Source organism: Vicia villosa, linkage group LG6 (genome assembly GCF_029867415.1).
Source record: "Vicia villosa cultivar HV-30 ecotype Madison, WI linkage group LG6, Vvil1.0, whole genome shotgun sequence".
NCBI lineage: Eukaryota > Viridiplantae > Streptophyta > Magnoliopsida > Fabales > Fabaceae > Vicia > Vicia villosa.
Window position 1 is genome coordinate 10,701,263 of NC_081185.1, and position 19,299 is coordinate 10,720,561.

General features: G+C 31.2%; 2 protein-coding genes across 2 annotated transcripts; one reads left to right on the forward strand and one right to left on the reverse strand.

Annotated features, from left to right (window-relative positions):
• Nucleotides 1-703: 703 nt before the first annotated feature.
• Nucleotides 704-2,030, reverse strand: LOC131613188 (uncharacterized). The gene is made up of 6 exons (XM_058884880.1): nucleotides 1,931-2,030; nucleotides 1,543-1,814; nucleotides 1,431-1,445; nucleotides 1,214-1,334; nucleotides 881-1,048; nucleotides 704-765 (listed from the first exon to the last, which is right to left on the reverse strand). Exons 1-6 carry the CDS (start codon nucleotides 2,028-2,030, stop codon nucleotides 704-706), a joined length of 738 nt encoding a protein of 245 aa, XP_058740863.1.
• A 7,200-nt stretch (nucleotides 2,031-9,230) lies between these two features.
• Nucleotides 9,231-15,811, forward strand: LOC131608891 (serine carboxypeptidase-like 25). The gene is made up of 8 exons (XM_058880476.1): nucleotides 9,231-9,705; nucleotides 11,558-11,761; nucleotides 12,715-12,890; nucleotides 13,612-13,896; nucleotides 14,272-14,402; nucleotides 14,648-14,743; nucleotides 14,852-14,957; nucleotides 15,473-15,811. The coding sequence occupies exons 1-8, from the start codon at nucleotides 9,450-9,452 to the stop codon at nucleotides 15,620-15,622; spliced, it is 1,404 nt and encodes a 467-aa protein (XP_058736459.1). The 5' UTR covers nucleotides 9,231-9,449; the 3' UTR covers nucleotides 15,623-15,811.
• Nucleotides 15,812-19,299: the final 3,488 nt, after the last annotated feature.

Below are 19,299 nucleotides of genomic sequence, written 5' to 3' on the forward strand. Positions count from 1 at the left end.
CGGGGTAGAAAAAATAGAATAATTTTTTTGATATATTACATGAATAATATATAAAAACATATATATAAATTTAAATATATCAAATATCAAATATCAAAGATTTATAAAATTAAATATCAAAGATTCAAAATATTATATGAACACTTTTAACCAAATTCTAAACATCACATCTTAAAATTCAAACTTAGAATACTATTATATAAAAATTCAAACAAACATAAAAATCTTAAATTATCATGAAATTCTTCTTCTTCAAAATATCCCTCCAATTCTTCATCTTCATCATTTTCCAATTCTTCATCTTCTTCAACATCTTCTACCACCACTTGTTGTGTTATTGTTGTCCTAAATGTACTTGCAACTTCAAATTACTTTATCCTTTTAGTGTAGATTATAGGCTCATTAACTCCACTTTCATCAGCAACTTGAGACTAAGTTAAATCATCATTTTCATGAACCAACTCTTTTTCTACAGGTTCAACATCTTCTCTTATCTCTCATCTCTCCCACCAACCATTCAATATGATAATTAATCTCACTCAAAACCATATGATCAATCTTGTCACGAATGTTAAATCTTTCAATCAAAGCTTAGTTATATTTGATAAAAACTAAGTCTTGCAACTTATTGCTCAAACATGCTCTAGTTACGCTCATATCCGGAAGTACTACAAGTTAAACTCAACACATTAACCACCAATAATTACAAATCTGGAGTTTCAACGCCATAAGGCTTCCACCACTCAGAAGCAGGTAAAAAATTATCTACATTAGGATATACACAAAATGTCTCATGCGACCAATAATTGAAAAAAAAATGAACTTCCACCATACTTGGAGCTATTGTCGACCTTTGCCTAATTGTCGATCGCTCATATACCAAAGAGACCTGTAACACCCTTGTATTTTGTCAATTGTACTAAAATCATAACTTCCACTTCATGACTTCCACAAAGTGTCTCAATGCATTTACGGAGGCCTCTCACCAATTTAGGATCATTCTCAATTTCTAGTTTATTATAAAAATATTTGGAATTCAGATAGTAACCTGCAGCGTGTAGCAGATGATGAAGTTAACACTCCCACCTCTTATCAATGATTCCAAATACATATTGGTACTTGCTTGAATTTTAATAGAAAGTCTATTCAATTGATTCCTTCGCTGCCCCCATTGCGACATATATATAACCCATTGCAAGTTTCTTTCTATTACCATCCATTCTTAGCACATCTACAAGAGGCGCCATTACCTTAAGAGTGTAGACAACATCATTCAAAAATGAAGGCATAAGTATAATACTAGTTGTCCTTTTCCCTTTAGGATCCTTGGAACTCTTGAAATTCATCCAATTTTTACAAGTCAACATCTCTCTAAGCTTATTTTTTAGTTTTTGCAACCTTTATGTAGAGTAAGGAAAAGGGTATCAAACCTTGTCACTCCATTTCTAACCAATTCAACATTATTGATGGTCTTTATCATTATATTCAAAGCAAATGTATGGTTATAAATGTAGCCACAACCATAATTGCATTTTGTATAACCTTATGAACTCTTGGAATTTTTCTTATGTCTTCTAACATAAGATCTAACATAAGATCTATACATTGAGCAACACATGGTGTCCAAAACATGTTTGGCCTATTCAAAGTTAATATTTTACCAGCCATCACATAATTACTTCCATTATTGGTAATCAATTGAACAACATTTTTGTCACCAATTTCCTCATCAAAAGTGTCCAACAACTCAGCTAGCTTATCCCTCGTCTTGGCATAGTTAGAAGCATCGACACCTTTCACAAACATGGTTCCCACTAGAGAAATGACCAATAAATTAATAAAGGTTTTACATTTTCTATCCATCCAACCATCTAACATAATTAAACACATACATATTTGATCCTTTGCACTTCATGATTTTTCAACAAACTTTTTGTATATTCCAACTCATTTTGAGGGAGTGAAACCCTCATTTCATGAAAGCTTGGAGGTTTCAAATGAGGACCATATATTTCAACGGATTCCAACATCAACTTAAAGTTTTTTTTTTGACATTTGCTACATTAAAGGAAACTCCATTCGTATAAAAAAATCGAGCAATATATTGTAGAGTTCTTGCCCTAGCTTCTTTATCACACACAACATTGTTTCTTGCGTCCTTAGTCTTCTTAAACATTAAATCCAGTAGACCTTTAGTCTTCTTGACAACATGTGAAGAGCTCTCAACAAGCCTCTTTCTGCTTCGAATTCTCCCAATTTCCTCAATTTCATTATTAGCATCTTCATATATTTGAACTAGTATCTCTTCTACTAATTTTTTTAATTCTCTCTTTCTCAAACAAATCAACTTCTAATAATGCTTTAACATTCGGTGGTGTTTTAACTCAAGAAACTATATCATCCTTTATTACTATTTGATGTCTTCTTGCTCTGCTAATTCCTCCATTAATTATAAGATTAAAAAAATCACATGTGACCGATTTCTTGTTATTTAAATCCTTCAAATGATTATATTGACATTCTATTTCAATATTAAATTCACCCTAAATTTAAAATTACGTTTCAAAAAAAGATTATTTCAACTATTTTTGTGAAAGATCTTGATAACTAATATGGTTGTTGATAAGTCAACATGAGTATAAAAAATGTCAACTTATAAAGAAGCAAAACAACTCATACTTATTGCGTTGTTGTCATAAAAATTATACATGCTTTGAAATTGAAAGGTTCAATTACACCAAGACTTTTGATGTATTAGACAAATAACAGTGACAATCAAATAAATGGCTTTATTGTGCCATTGTCATAAAAATGATACATACTTTAAAATTGAAAGGTTCAATTACACTAAAAATTTTGACTTATTAGACAAAGAATAGTGACAATCAAACAAATGGCTTCATTGCAATATAAAAAGTGGTAACAAAAAGAAATTATTCGATCAAACTAATGTACTTTATAGGAAAGATAATCTTTCTTGCTCACTATATAGGAAAGATAATCTCTCTTATTCACTATAGTTCAAAATTGAGCATGTTGGCGAAGTCTGTTCACATGCTGATGTCGAAGTCCAGCATGTTGTAGTCAAAAAGTCTTATAACATGTCAAACTAGACCTATATTTTAAGCCCCAATTGTTTAAGTTATCTTGTAGTTTAGTTTAGCTTAGTTTTCTATAAATAGACTAGTTCTCCTAAGTTGTTGAGAGAGGTTGATTGTTGTTATTTACTAGTAATCTATAAACCCTAAAAGATAAAGTCAATAGAAAAAATAGTTACAACCAATCCTAATTTTTTTTTATTCTTCTTCCCTCTTCTTTCTTTCGTGAAACCTAACAAGGTTTCTTGTGTTTGTTCAAGAAACTCAAGCTTTCTCATAATTTTGGTTTGTTCTTGACGGTACTCCAACATATATATATATATATATATATATATATATATATATATATATATATATATATATATATATATATATATATATATATATATATATATATATATACACATATATATATATACATATATATATATATATATATATATATAACTTTCAAAACCATAAAGATACAAATCCAATCTAAAACACGAATTATTACTTAAATGGATTTGAGAACCAAACTCACACGTGAACCGCCTAGACTATTCTCTCATGATAAACTTGATGATTGACAAAGTGAATGACACTTTAACCATCGCAATTTATCTTTACACATTCTTGAGTGATCCCTAATTCACCAATCATGCCTCTCATCTATATGAATTCCTCGACCCCTTCAAAAATGAAAATATATTCAGCTTGAGTGATAAATAACACGACCATAAATTATTGATTTTCCTTCCTACTTATATTTGTCTCAAAGAATGTAAATATAAAATCTAATAGAGATTTTCTAGTGTACATATTACCTGCATAATATAAATTTATGAAACTCTCTAAAACGTCTTCCTTTTAAGTTGATTTTGTGTATTTTAAATCATTGTTTAAAGAAACAATCAAATACCTCGACACAATGTTCAAAGCTTCCTAATGAACCCAAACAATATTTTCCTTTAATCAACCTACTATGTTGTACGCATATCCTAAGTATTACAAACCATATCATACATAATGCTTCCAACCAGACTTGCATACGAAATACTTTTCATTATCTTACTAGGTTGAGGGCATTTCTTAACTGAAAGTTTTGTGTGATTATCCAAAAAAGTGTTTATGGTTTTAGCATCTTGCACTAAAAAAATGCTTAACCACTTTCTTAGTGTGATTGAATATTCTTTCAGCTTCTCATGATATCCATCTCCGAGATTCTTTTAGCTTCACAAAAATCTTCCATCTCAAGTTCACCATTGAATATATACTTGATACTATCGATTTCTATATTTCTAGAACTTGCCATAGACATTATATCATCAACATACAGAAAAAGGTAGATAATGCCTTTCTCATTCCTATTCAATATTATACACAACTGTCATAATTACTTCTTACAAAATCATGTTTGAGAAGAAATTCATTAAACCAACAATACCACTACCTTGGGCTTTATATCAATCCATACAAATATTTCTTCACAAAAACACACCTTAACATTATCTACTACAAAACCTTCATGTTTCTCCATGTAGATTGTATTTTTAAGGTCTTCATGTAAGAAAAATATTTTAATATCCATTTGTTCAAACTCAAGATTATATTGATTCACAATATAAAGAAGTACCTTTATAGCTATAAGTACCTTTTTACTTGTAATCACTCACCCCCACCTGAGTAAATAACTTTTCTACAATTCTTTCCTTAAACACTGGTTCAATTCCTTTAATACATTCTTTCTTCTTGAAGATCCACTTGCACCTAACCACCTTGTGTTTCTAAGGTAGTCTCACAACCACCCAAGTGTGGTTTTTCAAAAGTGAATCCATCTCATCATTTACCTCCCTCAACCATCTTTAACTTTTTTTTTATAATTTTGATTGCATCTTTGAAGGTTTTTTGTTTTGAGTCTTACAACACTTCAACCATATTCAAAGCATAATAGAGAGGATCAACATAATCGTACCCCTGAGATGGTACAATCTCCCACTTAAATCTATGACGAGCAAATTGATTATTAGAAGCCATTATAGGTTTCCCCCAAATAGTACTATAAATAAGAGTCTCAACTACTACCTCGTCTCTAATATCACTAGTAGGAACCTCCATATCAAACCACTCTTCTTCACCATAGTTGGGGGTGGCAAAACGGGCCTGGCCTGAAGGGGAGGAGAGGTGAGGGGATTTTTTTAATCATATAGGTGTTTAGTTCAAACGAGGAGAGGAGAGGGGAAGGGAGGGATTTTAATTAAAAATATGTTTGGTTCAGGAGGGGAGGGGAGTGGTTTTATTAATAATTTACATTTTTATCCTTATTATCTTATATAAGTGATACAATATGATATTAAAATGTGAAAAATTTATATATTTTTTTGTTAGTAAAATTTCTAATATTGAGTGACTAAAAAGTTATAATTTACTACATAATATTAAAAAATTGAGTTCACTTAATTCGAATAAAATGTTCAAAAACAAATTAAACTATATGCTGATAACAACTTTTAAATTGTAATGAATTATTTAACACATCAAATACATAAAATAATTTATTATTAAATATAAATGGTTTAAATGTTTTAATAAAATAAATAAATAAATTAAAATTAAAGATTTAAAGTTTGATATAAAAGAAAATATGATAGGATACATAATGAAATTAGAAAAAAAATATAAATAAACATAAAAGAGTTATAAAAAAACCAAAAAAAGTACAATGATTATGATTTATATTAAGGACAAAAATTTTAAATTAATTTGAAGGTGGAGAATAATTATAATAAGTTGATAGAAGCAATCGAGTAAAATCACACAGAAAAGAGCATTAATACAAAAGAAAATGAATAATTTTAAAATATTAAATTTAAACTGAGGATATTATAGTAATTATAATAAGTTTTAAAATATTAATGTTCAGATTCCCCCCCCTCCCCTCCAAATCCCCCCAATTTTGGGGGACGCAAAAAGTGTGTTTTTGAGGGGTTTTGTTCCCCTCCCCTCCCCTCCCCTTCCCTCATAAAATTTGAACCAAACACATTTAATTAGAAATATTCCATCCCCTCCCCTCCTCTCCATCTACCCCGAACCAAACACACCCTTAATGTGCCCACCCTATTATTTTGCGGGCTTTTGCAGGAATGCACTTTTTCTTAAAATCTTACAATTTTAAGTCTTAAAAGGTTCAATGCCAACAGGCCCGCCCCGCCTTATTCTTTAATCTTCAATATATTTTTACTTCATCCTTATATTGGTCTCATCAAAAGTTACATCTCAACTTATGATAAACTTTTGAACCTTTAGGATTCATCTTCCACAATTTGTAACCTTGCATTCCTTTAGGATAACCAATGAAGACACGTGCAAATTTCAAAACTCCAAAATCTTCAAATTTGAGCATTTACTGATTTTCCGCTTTAAACTTACATAGGTGCCTTGAAGTTTATATATATGGATGGACATCTGCTAGTTAAGTATGTTGTTGAGTAATAGCCTCATCCCAAAAACCTCTTTGGTAACCTGATTCCCCGTAATATGCCCCTTACTCTTTCCAAAATTGTTCTCTTTATACATTTGGTTAGGCTATTTTTCCGAGGTATACGCCACCAACGGTTGTATGCCTCTTATTTTCTTCTTTCTTGTATAACTCATTAAACCTCTTTCAAAGTGTCACTTTTACTTTTCAAAATGTAGTCACATACTCTTCTACACAAATCATCAGTTATTGAGAGGAAATAGAACCCCCCTATGAGTTTTCATCCTTGTTGGACCCTATAGATATGAATAAACATACTCAAAAGGTCTACTAGAATTATGCACACCACTCCTAGACTTCACTATGTGTTGTTTGCCTAGTATGCAATTGTCACAAAATTTCAGCAATCGTTGTTTAACAAGTTCAACAAAACCTTTTTCACTCACATGCCCTAGTCCCAAATAGCATAGCTTAGTTTTGTCCAGAAAAACTTGACTAGCGACATTCTTTCACCTCCTAAGTCTTAAAATATTCTTTTCTTAGACACATATGATAATATCATCTTGAGTCTGTAACCCCACTTTTCTTAGTCTCCAAACTTGTTATCACCAGTGTGTTAGCACTTTTATAATCATATTTATCTGAGACAATCATAATCTAAATACAATCACCCTTATTCCACTCTTGGCACAGTCCTTCTTGAAAAGGCATGTTTTATGACAAGTGAAACATTTAAAATTTGACTTATCAAAAACCTTAAACTTGGATTTGGACATTGAATTGAATCTCTTCCTTTTCGGGTTTCCTACCTTCACTCCTTCCTCTTGAGACACGTAAGCCCTCATCACTATCGTCAATCTTCAAATGTTTTAATCTTTGATAAATCCTTTGATCTTACAGTTGTGTGAACTTCATCTAAAGTGATAATACCTTTCTTACCATAAAGAAGGGAATCCTTAAAGTTCTTAAGGGATCTGTATAATGAGTTTAACAAGAGTAGATCATTTCCCCCATCATCAATTTTCACCTTCATATTTTACAAATCATTAATGATTTTGTGAAATTATACCAACTTCTCCATAATAGATTTATTCTTGACTATACATAAAGAATAAATTTGTTATTTCAAACACAATTTGTGAGCCAATGACTTGATTATATACAATAATTTAAGCTTGACACATCTCAGTCGTAATCTTCTCCTTTACGACTTTCCTTAGAATTTTATCTATGATGCATAAGATAATGTCATTTCTCACCTTATGTGTTATCCTTGTCTTATTTTTCTGTGTTAGGCTTGCATGCATCAATGCCTCATCCTTCAATGCTTCCATACATCTTTGTTGAATTAATATTTCTTGCATCTTCAGCTTCCATAACCTAAAATTGATGTTTCTGGAAAAATTCTTGATGTACCATTCAAACCCCATAGTTCTCACTTGTAAACTTAACCTTTTTTCTCCACGATTGGCGCCCCTTGTTGTAAAATTGAAAGTATCGATCACACTAAGACCTTTGATGTGTGAGACAAAGAACATTGACAATCAACAAAATAACTTTATTGTAATATAAAATCCAAAAACACAAAGAAATTGTTTATCCAATTCAATCAAATTAATCCACTATAGAAGAAATAACAACTCCCGGATTCACTATAATTCAAAATTGTCACAAGAGATTACAGGACGAGTTATAAGAAAATAGTCTCCAAAGATCCCAACAACAAAACCTATTTTCTATCAAAGCTTTTTTAAATCTCCCTTTCTTTCAATATTTGAATCGCTAAAACTCAGAGTGTTTAAAGTGTTTCCCAAACCTCTTTGATAATCCTAAAGGCTTCCAAACTTCAAATAAAAATTACGAATTTCTACTATTCCTTCTCACTAAGACGTATACACCTTATGCAACTCATACATATAACAAGCAAGAGAGAAACATATTTATAATTTCCAAAACCCTAAAGATCCAATCAGACCCAAATCATGGCCCATCGTCGAATAAAATCGAGAACTTAACTGATCTAATCTGACACTCGAGAATTGCCTAGACCACAAGCCACCGTCTGACCGCCGCCTCCGATCCACCAAGCCTTTGTCCCCGTCATGTCATTTCACCATAGCACCTCCACAACCTCCACCTCCTAGCTCCGCCACACCGTGCCTCTTGTTGAAAAACGGATAGTATGTAAATATTTATTTATCTTTTTTTTCTCACTCGAAATTTTAAAGCATATTACAACAACAACCTCCACCAACAATTTTTGCTTTAGACGAAAACATCAAATAAAAATTTATCTCAAATATAATTAATTTCATATGAAATTATCAATTATTGTATGGACAAATATTAGTAATTAGTTTGTTAAGGAAAGACAAAAATTGTTTTCATAAGGAATCCAACCTTGATATCCTTCTTTTCTTAATATTCCTTCCATCTTTTAACTCATACTTGAACCACCTTCTACATTTTGCAACAGTTAACTTTCTCACAAATAGTATTTCTGTCCCACAACAGTCTCATATATTTCTTTGATAAGACAAATTTTTTCCTCAACAGTTTTCATATCAACATTCTTTGGTATATTACATAAACCAAAATTAGTATCTATACAAAATAGGTCAAAATAGGATTTTGAATGAAATTTTAGTTTGTAGGTGAAGTACCTAAATTGTTAATAACTCCTCTCTCTCCTCAAACTCTTTCTCTCTTAAATTCTCTCCCTCTCTCTCTCTTATTTAATTTTCCTAAAGGGCAGACACGCCTAACTTCCTATCACTCTCATAGACAACTAGCAAGTGTGAGACACTTTCCATTTTCCAATTCTTCTCTTCAACCTCATTCCTTAAAAAAAAATATTCCAAACATCTTCATATTTTTCATTTTTAGCCAAAGTTATGGAACAAAGAAAAAAGATCTTTGTTCATGTTTTGATGTTTTTGTTCATGGTCCTACTTAGAGAAACCAACATTGTTCAAGGGGGTGAAGAAGAAGATAGGATCTTTCAACTTCCTGGTCAACCTAAGGTTTTGTTTGATCAATTTTCTGGCTATGTTACTGTTAACCATGTTGCTGGTAGAGCTCTCTTTTATTGGTTAACTGAAGCTCAACAAAATGCTATCAATAAACCTCTTGTTATTTGGCTTAATGGAGGTTAGCATTTTTTTTTTACTATTTACACCCCTCCCCTATTTTCTTCTATTTCTCTCGTACATTCTTACATAATTTTTTTAAAAATTTATTATAAATTAGTATAAGTGTTTTTCTATTCATAAACGAAATGACAATAACCACTTAAAATATCCAATAATTAATATCAGAGTTCATACTTTCTTTTAATAATGTTCAATCTAACAATATCGAGTTCTATATGATAAACTAAGATTTATGATTGATATATATTAAAATTAAGTAAAAGAATATGTCATGAAATTTTAAAAAAAATTATTAAAATTAAGCAAAATAATGTCATGTTAATTTATTATTATTTTGCTTTATGAAATTCTCTTGAATTTTTTTAGGGTTATATTATGTATTAAAGTATAAACTATATGATAAAGTCACTGTTATATTGATAATTTACTATTAATGATGTGAGTTTTCCTCGTTTGGTATGTTAACTATTAAGAGTTTGTTTCTTTCTTTGTATATCTATGACTTAAGCTAATTAATTAATTAAATAATTAATTAACATGCAAAAATGTAAGAATTAGTTTTTTGTTTGGTACCGACAAAACAAGTCAATAAAATGTAGAAATATCTTCTTTGACTCTTTTTTAATATTGGTGAGTGAAATCTTTGATGAGACGTTTTTGATTTTATTACTATTTCTTCTATAACACTCCTTTGATTTGAAGTATCAATCATGAACATGAACATTTATTTTTGTATTTTTATCTCTTTTTATTACAACTATTATAGACTTTTTTTAAACTAGCTTTTTAAATTTATAATGGTAAAGACAATGTATAGTAAAATGTAGTTAAATTTTGGAATATTTTAGTTGTGGTAGAATATAAAGAAAAAATGGTCTCTCTTTTCACCCTATTTAATTTTAACATACCAAAAATGTATTTTACTTTTTTATTTATTATTATTGTTGAAGTAAGAAAATAATGAAAAATATTGAAAGATGAAGTTGGGTGTAGATATAGGTGCATTGAATATTTGTACTATTGAAATTAAAAATATCTAGTAAAAGAAAAGAAAGTGTTTGTAGAACCCACATGAGTTGGTTGGCATTGGTAATGGATAACTTGAAATGATCACTAAACTAGTAATAATGAATGGTACAAAGTAGTTCAACTTAGTGTACACACAAAACCTATTTTCGCGCAACTGCGATCAAAAGATTGTTAGAATATTGCGATCAGAAAATTTCTATTTTCGCACAACTACGATCAAAATATTGCTAGAATATTGCGATCAAAAAATTGATCTCAAACCAGATTAGTCGGTTTGATCAGAAGATTGATATAATATCACGATCAGAAAATTCCTATTTTCACGCAATTGCGATCAAAATATTGCTAGAATGTTGCAATAAAAAAAAATTGCTAAAATTATTTGATGTTAAAACGGATCTAAAACTAGATTAGTCGGTTTATTCAATTGATTGCTAGAATCATTTGATGTTAGGACCGAGTCTAAATCAGATTAGTCGGTTTAGTGAATTGAATACTGATGGTAAAAACTAGCATGTAGTTATTAATGGTGGAAAGCAACTAATACCAGGCTCATTAATTATTAATGAGCTTCATAGGGCCATTGTTTGTCAGCATGCATTGGTGAACTATCAATGCAACCCTATACTAGTATTTAGTACTACTACCATAGCTATACTGCCATTAATAAATACTACTAACATGGTTACTTTACTAACTTAACTATGCATTTAATTCAACTTTTACAACTATTTTGAATCAAAAACAAAATTAACAAATATTTCTTTTTCTTCTTTAAAATAATTTTTAAATATTGTGTGATTTTGTGTGATGATTATTAGGTCCAGGTTGTTCATCAGTGGCTTATGGAGCATCTGAAGAGATTGGCCCATTTAGATTAAACAAAACAGCTTCTGGGCTTTACATTAACAAGTTTTCATGGAACACAGTGGCCAACCTTTTATTCTTGGAAGCTCCGGCCGGCGTCGGTTTCTCCTACACCAACCACTCTTCCGACCTCCTCGACACCGGCGATCACCGCACCGGTACAACTCACCCCATTCTCTTTAACATCATTTTCCACCATTGTCTGTAGACGAATGGATTATAATTAGTAAAAATTATGAATGTGGTCCCGAGTTCGAACTCGGGACAATATTTACAAATTTAAATAACTATTTGAAACTAGGACTGATCATGATATTGTCAAGTTAAAAAATTGAACTGAACCTAATCATGGTAAAAGATTATTTGAATTAAACTAAATCGATTTAATTTATCAGTTTAGAGTACCAAATTTTTAGAATATAGGGGTTTCCAAACATATTCATATAGGGTTTTTCAAACATATTCATTTGTTAATGTATTGAACCGTTATACTTTTTTTCGAATTTTTTTAATTAAAAAGTTTAAATTTGTTTTTAGCATTTTTATTTTTTAATTTCAGTTCGACTTTAGTTTTAATTCGATATTTGTCATTTGAATTGACTTTAAAATTGTTTGTGCAACCTAACTCGTTTTACTTTTTTTTTTAATAAGCAATTTGTTTCTAACGGAATTCGAACCTGGCACCCTGAGAGGAGCACATTCTTAAGACCCAAACATTTCACCGCTAAATCAGACAGACGCACACCCTAACTCGTTTTACTAACCTACCATAAAAGTTGAATTATTTTAACTTAAATTCAATTTATTCCATGGTTTTTTTTTTAAGAACCCTACTTATAACACTATTATGACAATTAGTTGAAGTGTGTCCCAAACATAATTGACAAGTGACAAAGATGTACCATTTTCCTTAGTGGTTCTAAATTCATGTCACATAATAATTAATGTATTGACCCATCCACAAGTAATGGCATGTAAGTGCACACTAGCCACACAAATTGTACTTGTAGCACTCACATCACATCACTACTTACCAAATATCATAATTGAAAACTTCTCCCAAACGTGATTTTTTGCAAGTGTACTAATGAATTTCTGATTATTTTTTCAGCTAAGGACTCTCTGGAATTTGTAATTCAGTGGCTAGAAAGATTCCCACGTTACAAAAATAGAGAACTTTACATTACTGGAGAGAGTTATGCAGGGCATTATGTTCCTCAATTAGCAAAGGAGATTATGACTTATAATGTTAAAGCCAAACAACCCATCAACCTCAAGGGAATAATGGTAAATATATACATTCTACTTTTTTTTACTATTGAATTAATCTATATATGTAAATGGAAATTGATTCCTTAACTTCTTATATTCTTATATTAATAAAAAACTATTAGGACCTATGTTTTGACATATTAAATGTTCTAAAAACTATTAGGACGGTTCAAAAAAACTATTAAACCGGACTGAACCACAGGTAAAATAACTAAACCATTATATTTTTAACAAGTGGTTCGGTTTAAGAAAATTCAAATGGTTTGATACGTTCAGTTCAATTTTTTGATAGAACCAGGGCCGGCCCAATAGGCCCGTTTTAATTTAAAAAATGAGTCTAAATTTAAAAAAAATATATAATTATAATAATTAAAAATGGCACATAAAAAATAATTATATATTAATAAAAAAAATTCAATTATAATTATTTCGACTTTGATTAATCTCATTTTTTATTCTATTGAATTTTTATTGTAAATTTTTTTATAACATTTTTCATATTTATTAGTAATAATTTAAAAAAAATTAAACTTTTTAAAATTTGGAGCCTCTAAAATTTGAGGCCCTGTCGCGCACAGGGCAGGGCCTGGATAGAACTATAGCATGAACAATCCTAACTGTTACCATTTGAGTTGCAATTAGGTACAATTTTTTGGAATCTTGATACTATATAAATTTGGCAAAGATGAATAATGATAAAGTTGATGTACCTTATGTTAATTTAATGAATATGTAGGTTGGGAATGCAGTGACAGACAACTATCATGATAACTTGGGCACAGTAACGTACTGGTGGAGCCATGCTATGATCTCTGATCAAACATACAAACAACTTATTAACAAATGTGATTTTCATCACCAGAAAGAATCTGATGAGTGTGAATCTTTATATTCTTATGCCATGGATAAAGAGTTTGGCAATATTGATCAGTACAATATCTATGCTCCTCCGTGTAACAAATCCGATGGAAGTTCTTCCCGTTCGCGCCACACCATGCGGTTGCCCCACCTTCCTCATCTGGTACTCCTTCCGTCTCATAACACACCACACACCATTCGGTTTAATGACTTGTCTTATACTCTTTCAAGTCTTATTTATATAGACCAGATATAATGGTTATTCAATAAATTTAAAAAATAAATTTTTTCTTATAAATATGATCATAGACGAGAGGAAAGATCACATTTCACATCTGGTCATCTCGTACTCCTTCCATCTCATAACGCACCAGTCTGTTTAATGACATTTCTTATATATCCTTTCGAATCTTATTTATATAGATCAGATACATTGGTTATTTAATAAATTTAAAAAGTAAATTTTCTCTTATAAATAAGTCCAGAGACGAGATAAAATATTTTTTTAATAAAAATATATATTTTGTATTTTTTTTAGGCTTTTAGGAAAATGGCTGGATATGATCCATGTACAGAAAAATATGCAGAGGTTTACTACAATAGGGCAGATGTTCAAAAAGCACTTCATGCTAACACAACTGGCATTCCTTATAAGTGGACTGCTTGCAGGTGAGTTTGGTTTTGATGTTACAATTATAATGATTTAATTAAAGATTAGCTGCAAAAATCGTTGCAGCAAAACAGTATCGAAAGACACTGATACTATTATTCACTGTTTTTAAGATAAAAAACAAATTGTGATTAATTCACACCACAACGACTACAGTCAACAAAAGTTGTTTCTGTAATTGTTATTTAAAACTTTGATTAGGTGGTTAATTAACTAACTATAAGATGATTATTATTTGATGCAGTGAAGTTTTGAATAGAAATTGGAATGATACAGATGAATCTATTCTTCCACTTTATAGAGAGTTGATAGCTCATGGTGTAAGAGTTTGGGTCTTCAGGTTAGTTTTCAAACACAAAATTTACGTCGATGTATCAGTATCGGTGTCGTGAATGGTGTATGCGTCTGGATCGATATTAATTATGTTTGATATTTGTTGTAAATTCAGTGGGGATGTAGACTCAGTGGTGCCAGTAACAGCAACCAGATTTTCACTTGCAGAGCTTAGGTTGACAACTAAAATACCATGGTACCCTTGGTATGTCAAAAAACAGGTGGGCTTCTTAATAAATAAAGATATATTACTAATATTTTACGTATCGAATTTGTAGAATCGAGTTAGGTTAATTCAAATTTTTTTGTCTAGTAGTCTAATAATTGAAGTTTCACTTTTTAAAGGTGAATAAGTGACATGTCACAAGTTCGAACTTGCATCTCTTCAATCAAATGTCCTTACATAGCTATTAATTCAGATGGTTTAATTGAATAATTCAAAATTCTTTGAATTTTTTTTGGTCTAATAGTTAATGACCGGAAATTTACTTTTTAAAAGGTGAATAAGTGAGATGTCGCAAGTTCGAACTTGCATCTCTGCAGTCAGATGTCTATGCACAGTTACTTACGTCTATACAGTCGAATGTCCTTCCATGAGCTGCTTTAACGGAACAATTCAAAATTCTAATATTTATATAAATGAAATACTTAGTTTAGTTGATAGTATATATGATTATTTAATTTAACTTTTATATTTGTATATATACATTAAGGGAATTGTTTGGTATTTGTGAAGGTTGGAGGATGGACAGAGGTGTATGAAGGGTTAACATTTGCCACAGTGAGAGGAGCAGGTCATGAAGTTCCATTATTCAAGCCTAGAGCAGCTCTTCAATTATTCAAATCATTTCTTGCAGGAAAGCCTCTTCCAAAAGTCCAAAACTAGGATATAACAAGAGGTGGTTAATTGGGAAAAGGGGTAAAAAAGAATGGAAAAAAAAAAGAAACAAGTGGAAAATTCCAATAGGTGCTAATTAATTTGTGTTATCATTAATTATTATTGTTTATGAATGAACCAAGGTTTTATGCCTTTTTTTCTTTGTCAACAAATTAACAAGCTAATGTTTATTCTAAATTGTGAAAATGTTTATGAATTAGATTTGGATTTGAAGGTTAAAATTGATTGATACATATTTGAAGGTTTTGAGTTGTAAAATTGACAATTGAATCTAATATAAATGTTGAAATATAAGTGATTTCAAATGTAAGGTGCAAATGAAGTAAATGAATTTAAAGTATAATATTATTAAAAATAATTTTGTTTATAATGAGGTTCAAGATAATAATATAAACTAGTTTTGCACCATCATTTAATATTATTATAAAATTTTGTCGAACTCTAAAATTTCATAAAAGATGCATATTCTAAAATTTCAAAGAATCAACTAGAACAAATCACAACAAAGCACTGCATCTAAGTCTTTCCATTCTGCAAATGCTCTTAATCTTCACAATCTATACTTGATTAATTTGTAGAAAAGCTCTAAGAACTTCCTGTGCAATAACTATGATTTCTTCAAACAATAGTTTTGGAAATAACTATACTCATGCAAATTTTGTAGGGTTGTCTCTTTTAATGCCTTGACTAATTTGTTGTTCACCAAGCCTTAGATTTTGGATAGTGGAACCATTATTCATATAACATATGATCACATCATTCTCTATAAAATAGAATCCTATGATGTTTATGCTCCAACCATATTTATCAAGGACATGTAATTTAATCTAATATAACCCTACATGATGTTTTATGTATTCCTCCATTTTGGTTAAATTTGATGTCTACTAGAAAACTCATAATATCTCTAAATTTTTGTGTTATTTTATTTTGTGATTTTTTAGTATTGCAATATTTGGCTACGAGGAAGATGATTAGCACGATTGAACAATGTGTGTTCTCTATTACAAAGAAACTCATGCCTTTCATCAAGATTCTCAACCTTCAAACATATTTCATATGCTCCTTGGACACTCATCCTCATCTTCGCTCTGATTAATTTCTCCTTTATTGTTTTAAATAACTTATCAGTTGAGAAAAATTGTAATGTTTTTCTCATGGTTATATAGAACAAACTTCCTTTTCCTTTAAGCTCTATATCAACTCATGCTCTATTCATATGAAATCTCAACACAAATCGATTCCATCTTATCATTCTTCTGTAAGCTATAGGGTTATTGAATATCAAGGATCTCTGCTATCCAGTACATCCAACTCCGATCAACACAAATATGGTCGTTAGATTACATTGGATTGAAAAATTGTCACTCGGAGGTCGCATAGAACATCATTCAAACAGAAGGATGGGAATTCACATCATAATGGAATATATATATATATATATATATATATATATATATATATATATATATATATATATATATATATATATATATATATATATATATATATATATATATATATATATATATATATATATATATATTGTTGTGAATTCAATGCCACAAACAAAGTATAAAATAAGGGATGAATAAAGGACAAGAAAGAAGAGGAGAACACAATATTGGTTATAACTGCTATTCTTTTACTTTCTCTTAAAACAAGATTACAAGTTTACAAGAATAACAAATAACCTCTCTCACCCTAAATTAGGATTTGCAGCTTAGCAATGATGAGAGACTAGTATGCTATTTATAATAAAACCTAACATACTAACTAATGGGCTTTTTCCACAAGGCCCATTACACAAGCCAACTTAATAAACAAGCTAACTTAACAAATTAGGGTTTAAACACTAAAACCTAATTTAACATGCTAACAACCCTAGCATCTTCGACACAAGCATGTGAACAACCTTCAACTTCATGCTTAACCTTGTCGAACCAAGAAGCTACCCTTCGGCCATAGTAGAGTTCGATCCAATATCTCACAAATCTCCACCTTGGATCTAACTCTACAACATCAAGGAAACAAACTAGCTTTCTTCGTGCAGCTTTATCAACTGCATACAGTGGAAAAACTTGCAACTCGGCAATGTCTTGGTGATCATATCAGCAGCATTGTCTTCAGTCGAAACCTTCAGCACTTGGACTTCGCCACGCTCGATTACTCCTCTGACGAAATGCAGCCTCACATCAATGTGCTTAGTTCGCTCATGATAGGCTGAATTCTTCGACAGGTGTATTGCACTTTGACTATCACATTTAACAGTGATACCTCGACCTTGAAGTTTCAGCTCCTTCGCAAAACCTTCAAGCCACAATGCTTCTTTCACAGCTTCAGTTAGGGCAATATACTCCGCTTCAGTGGTTGATAGAGCAACAACCTTCTGAAGTGTTGCTTTCCAACTAATTGCAGTGCCAAACATAGTGAAAACATATCCAGAAATAGATTTTCTGGAATCCATACAACCTGCATAATCAGAGTCGACATATCCTTCTATTACTGCTTTACTATCTTCACCCAAGGCTCCACCATAAATTAGGACTCTATTCAGAGACCCATTTATGTACCTTAAAATCCACTTCAATGCTTGCCAGTGAGCCTTTCCAGGGTTCGCCATGTACCTGCTTATAAGACTTACTGCATATGCTATGTCGAGTCTAGTACAGACCATAGCATACATCAAAGAACCAACTATATTAGCATATGGGATGCTATTCATATAGGCTCTTTCGACATCAGTACTGGGACACTGATCAATACTCAGCTTGAATTGAGGGTTTGTTGGAGTCACAACTGGCTTCGAATTCGACTTACCAAACTTTTCGAGAATCTTCCGTAGATATGCCTCTTGAGATAAGCATAACTTCGACTTCTTTCTATCTCTTCGAATGTCAATTCCAAGAATCCTGGAAGCAGCTCCCAGATTCTTCATATTGAACTCCTTATTGAGTTCAGCCTTCACCCTCGTCACATCTTCAACATTGTTGCTTGCTATGAGAATATCATCCACATAAAGCAACAAAATAACAAAAGAATTACCAGGTCGAAATCTGAAGTAAACGCAGTGGTCGAACTGAATTCTAATGAAACTTATGCATGCCATGAACTTGTCGAATCTCCTATTCCACTGTCGAGGAGATTGTTTCAGCCCATACAAAGATCTCTTTAACTTGCACACATAATCTTCCTTCCCCTTTTCGACATACCCTTCAGGTTGCCTCATCAGGATCGTTTCATCTAGATCACCATACAAGAACGCAGTCTTCACATCCATCTGTTCCAGTTCAAGATCGAACTGTGCCACCATGGCAAGCAACATTCGAATGGACCTATGCTTCACAACAGGAGAAAACACATCATTGAAGTCGACACCTTCTTTCTGAGTGAAACCCCTTGTAACTAACCTTGCCTTGTATCTTTTCGACGTCACTCCTTCAATTCCTTCCTTAACTTTGAAAATCCATTTACAGCTGACTAACCTTGCCCCAGCAGGTTTCTTGATCAGTTCCCAAGTATGCTTATCATGAAGAGATTTCATCTCATCATCCATGGCTTTCAGCCATTCAGTCTTATTTCGACTCCTCATAACTTCCTTGTAGTCTCTAGGTTCTTCGTCTAAAACCTCACTTGCAGAGATTAAGGCATAAGCTATAAGATCT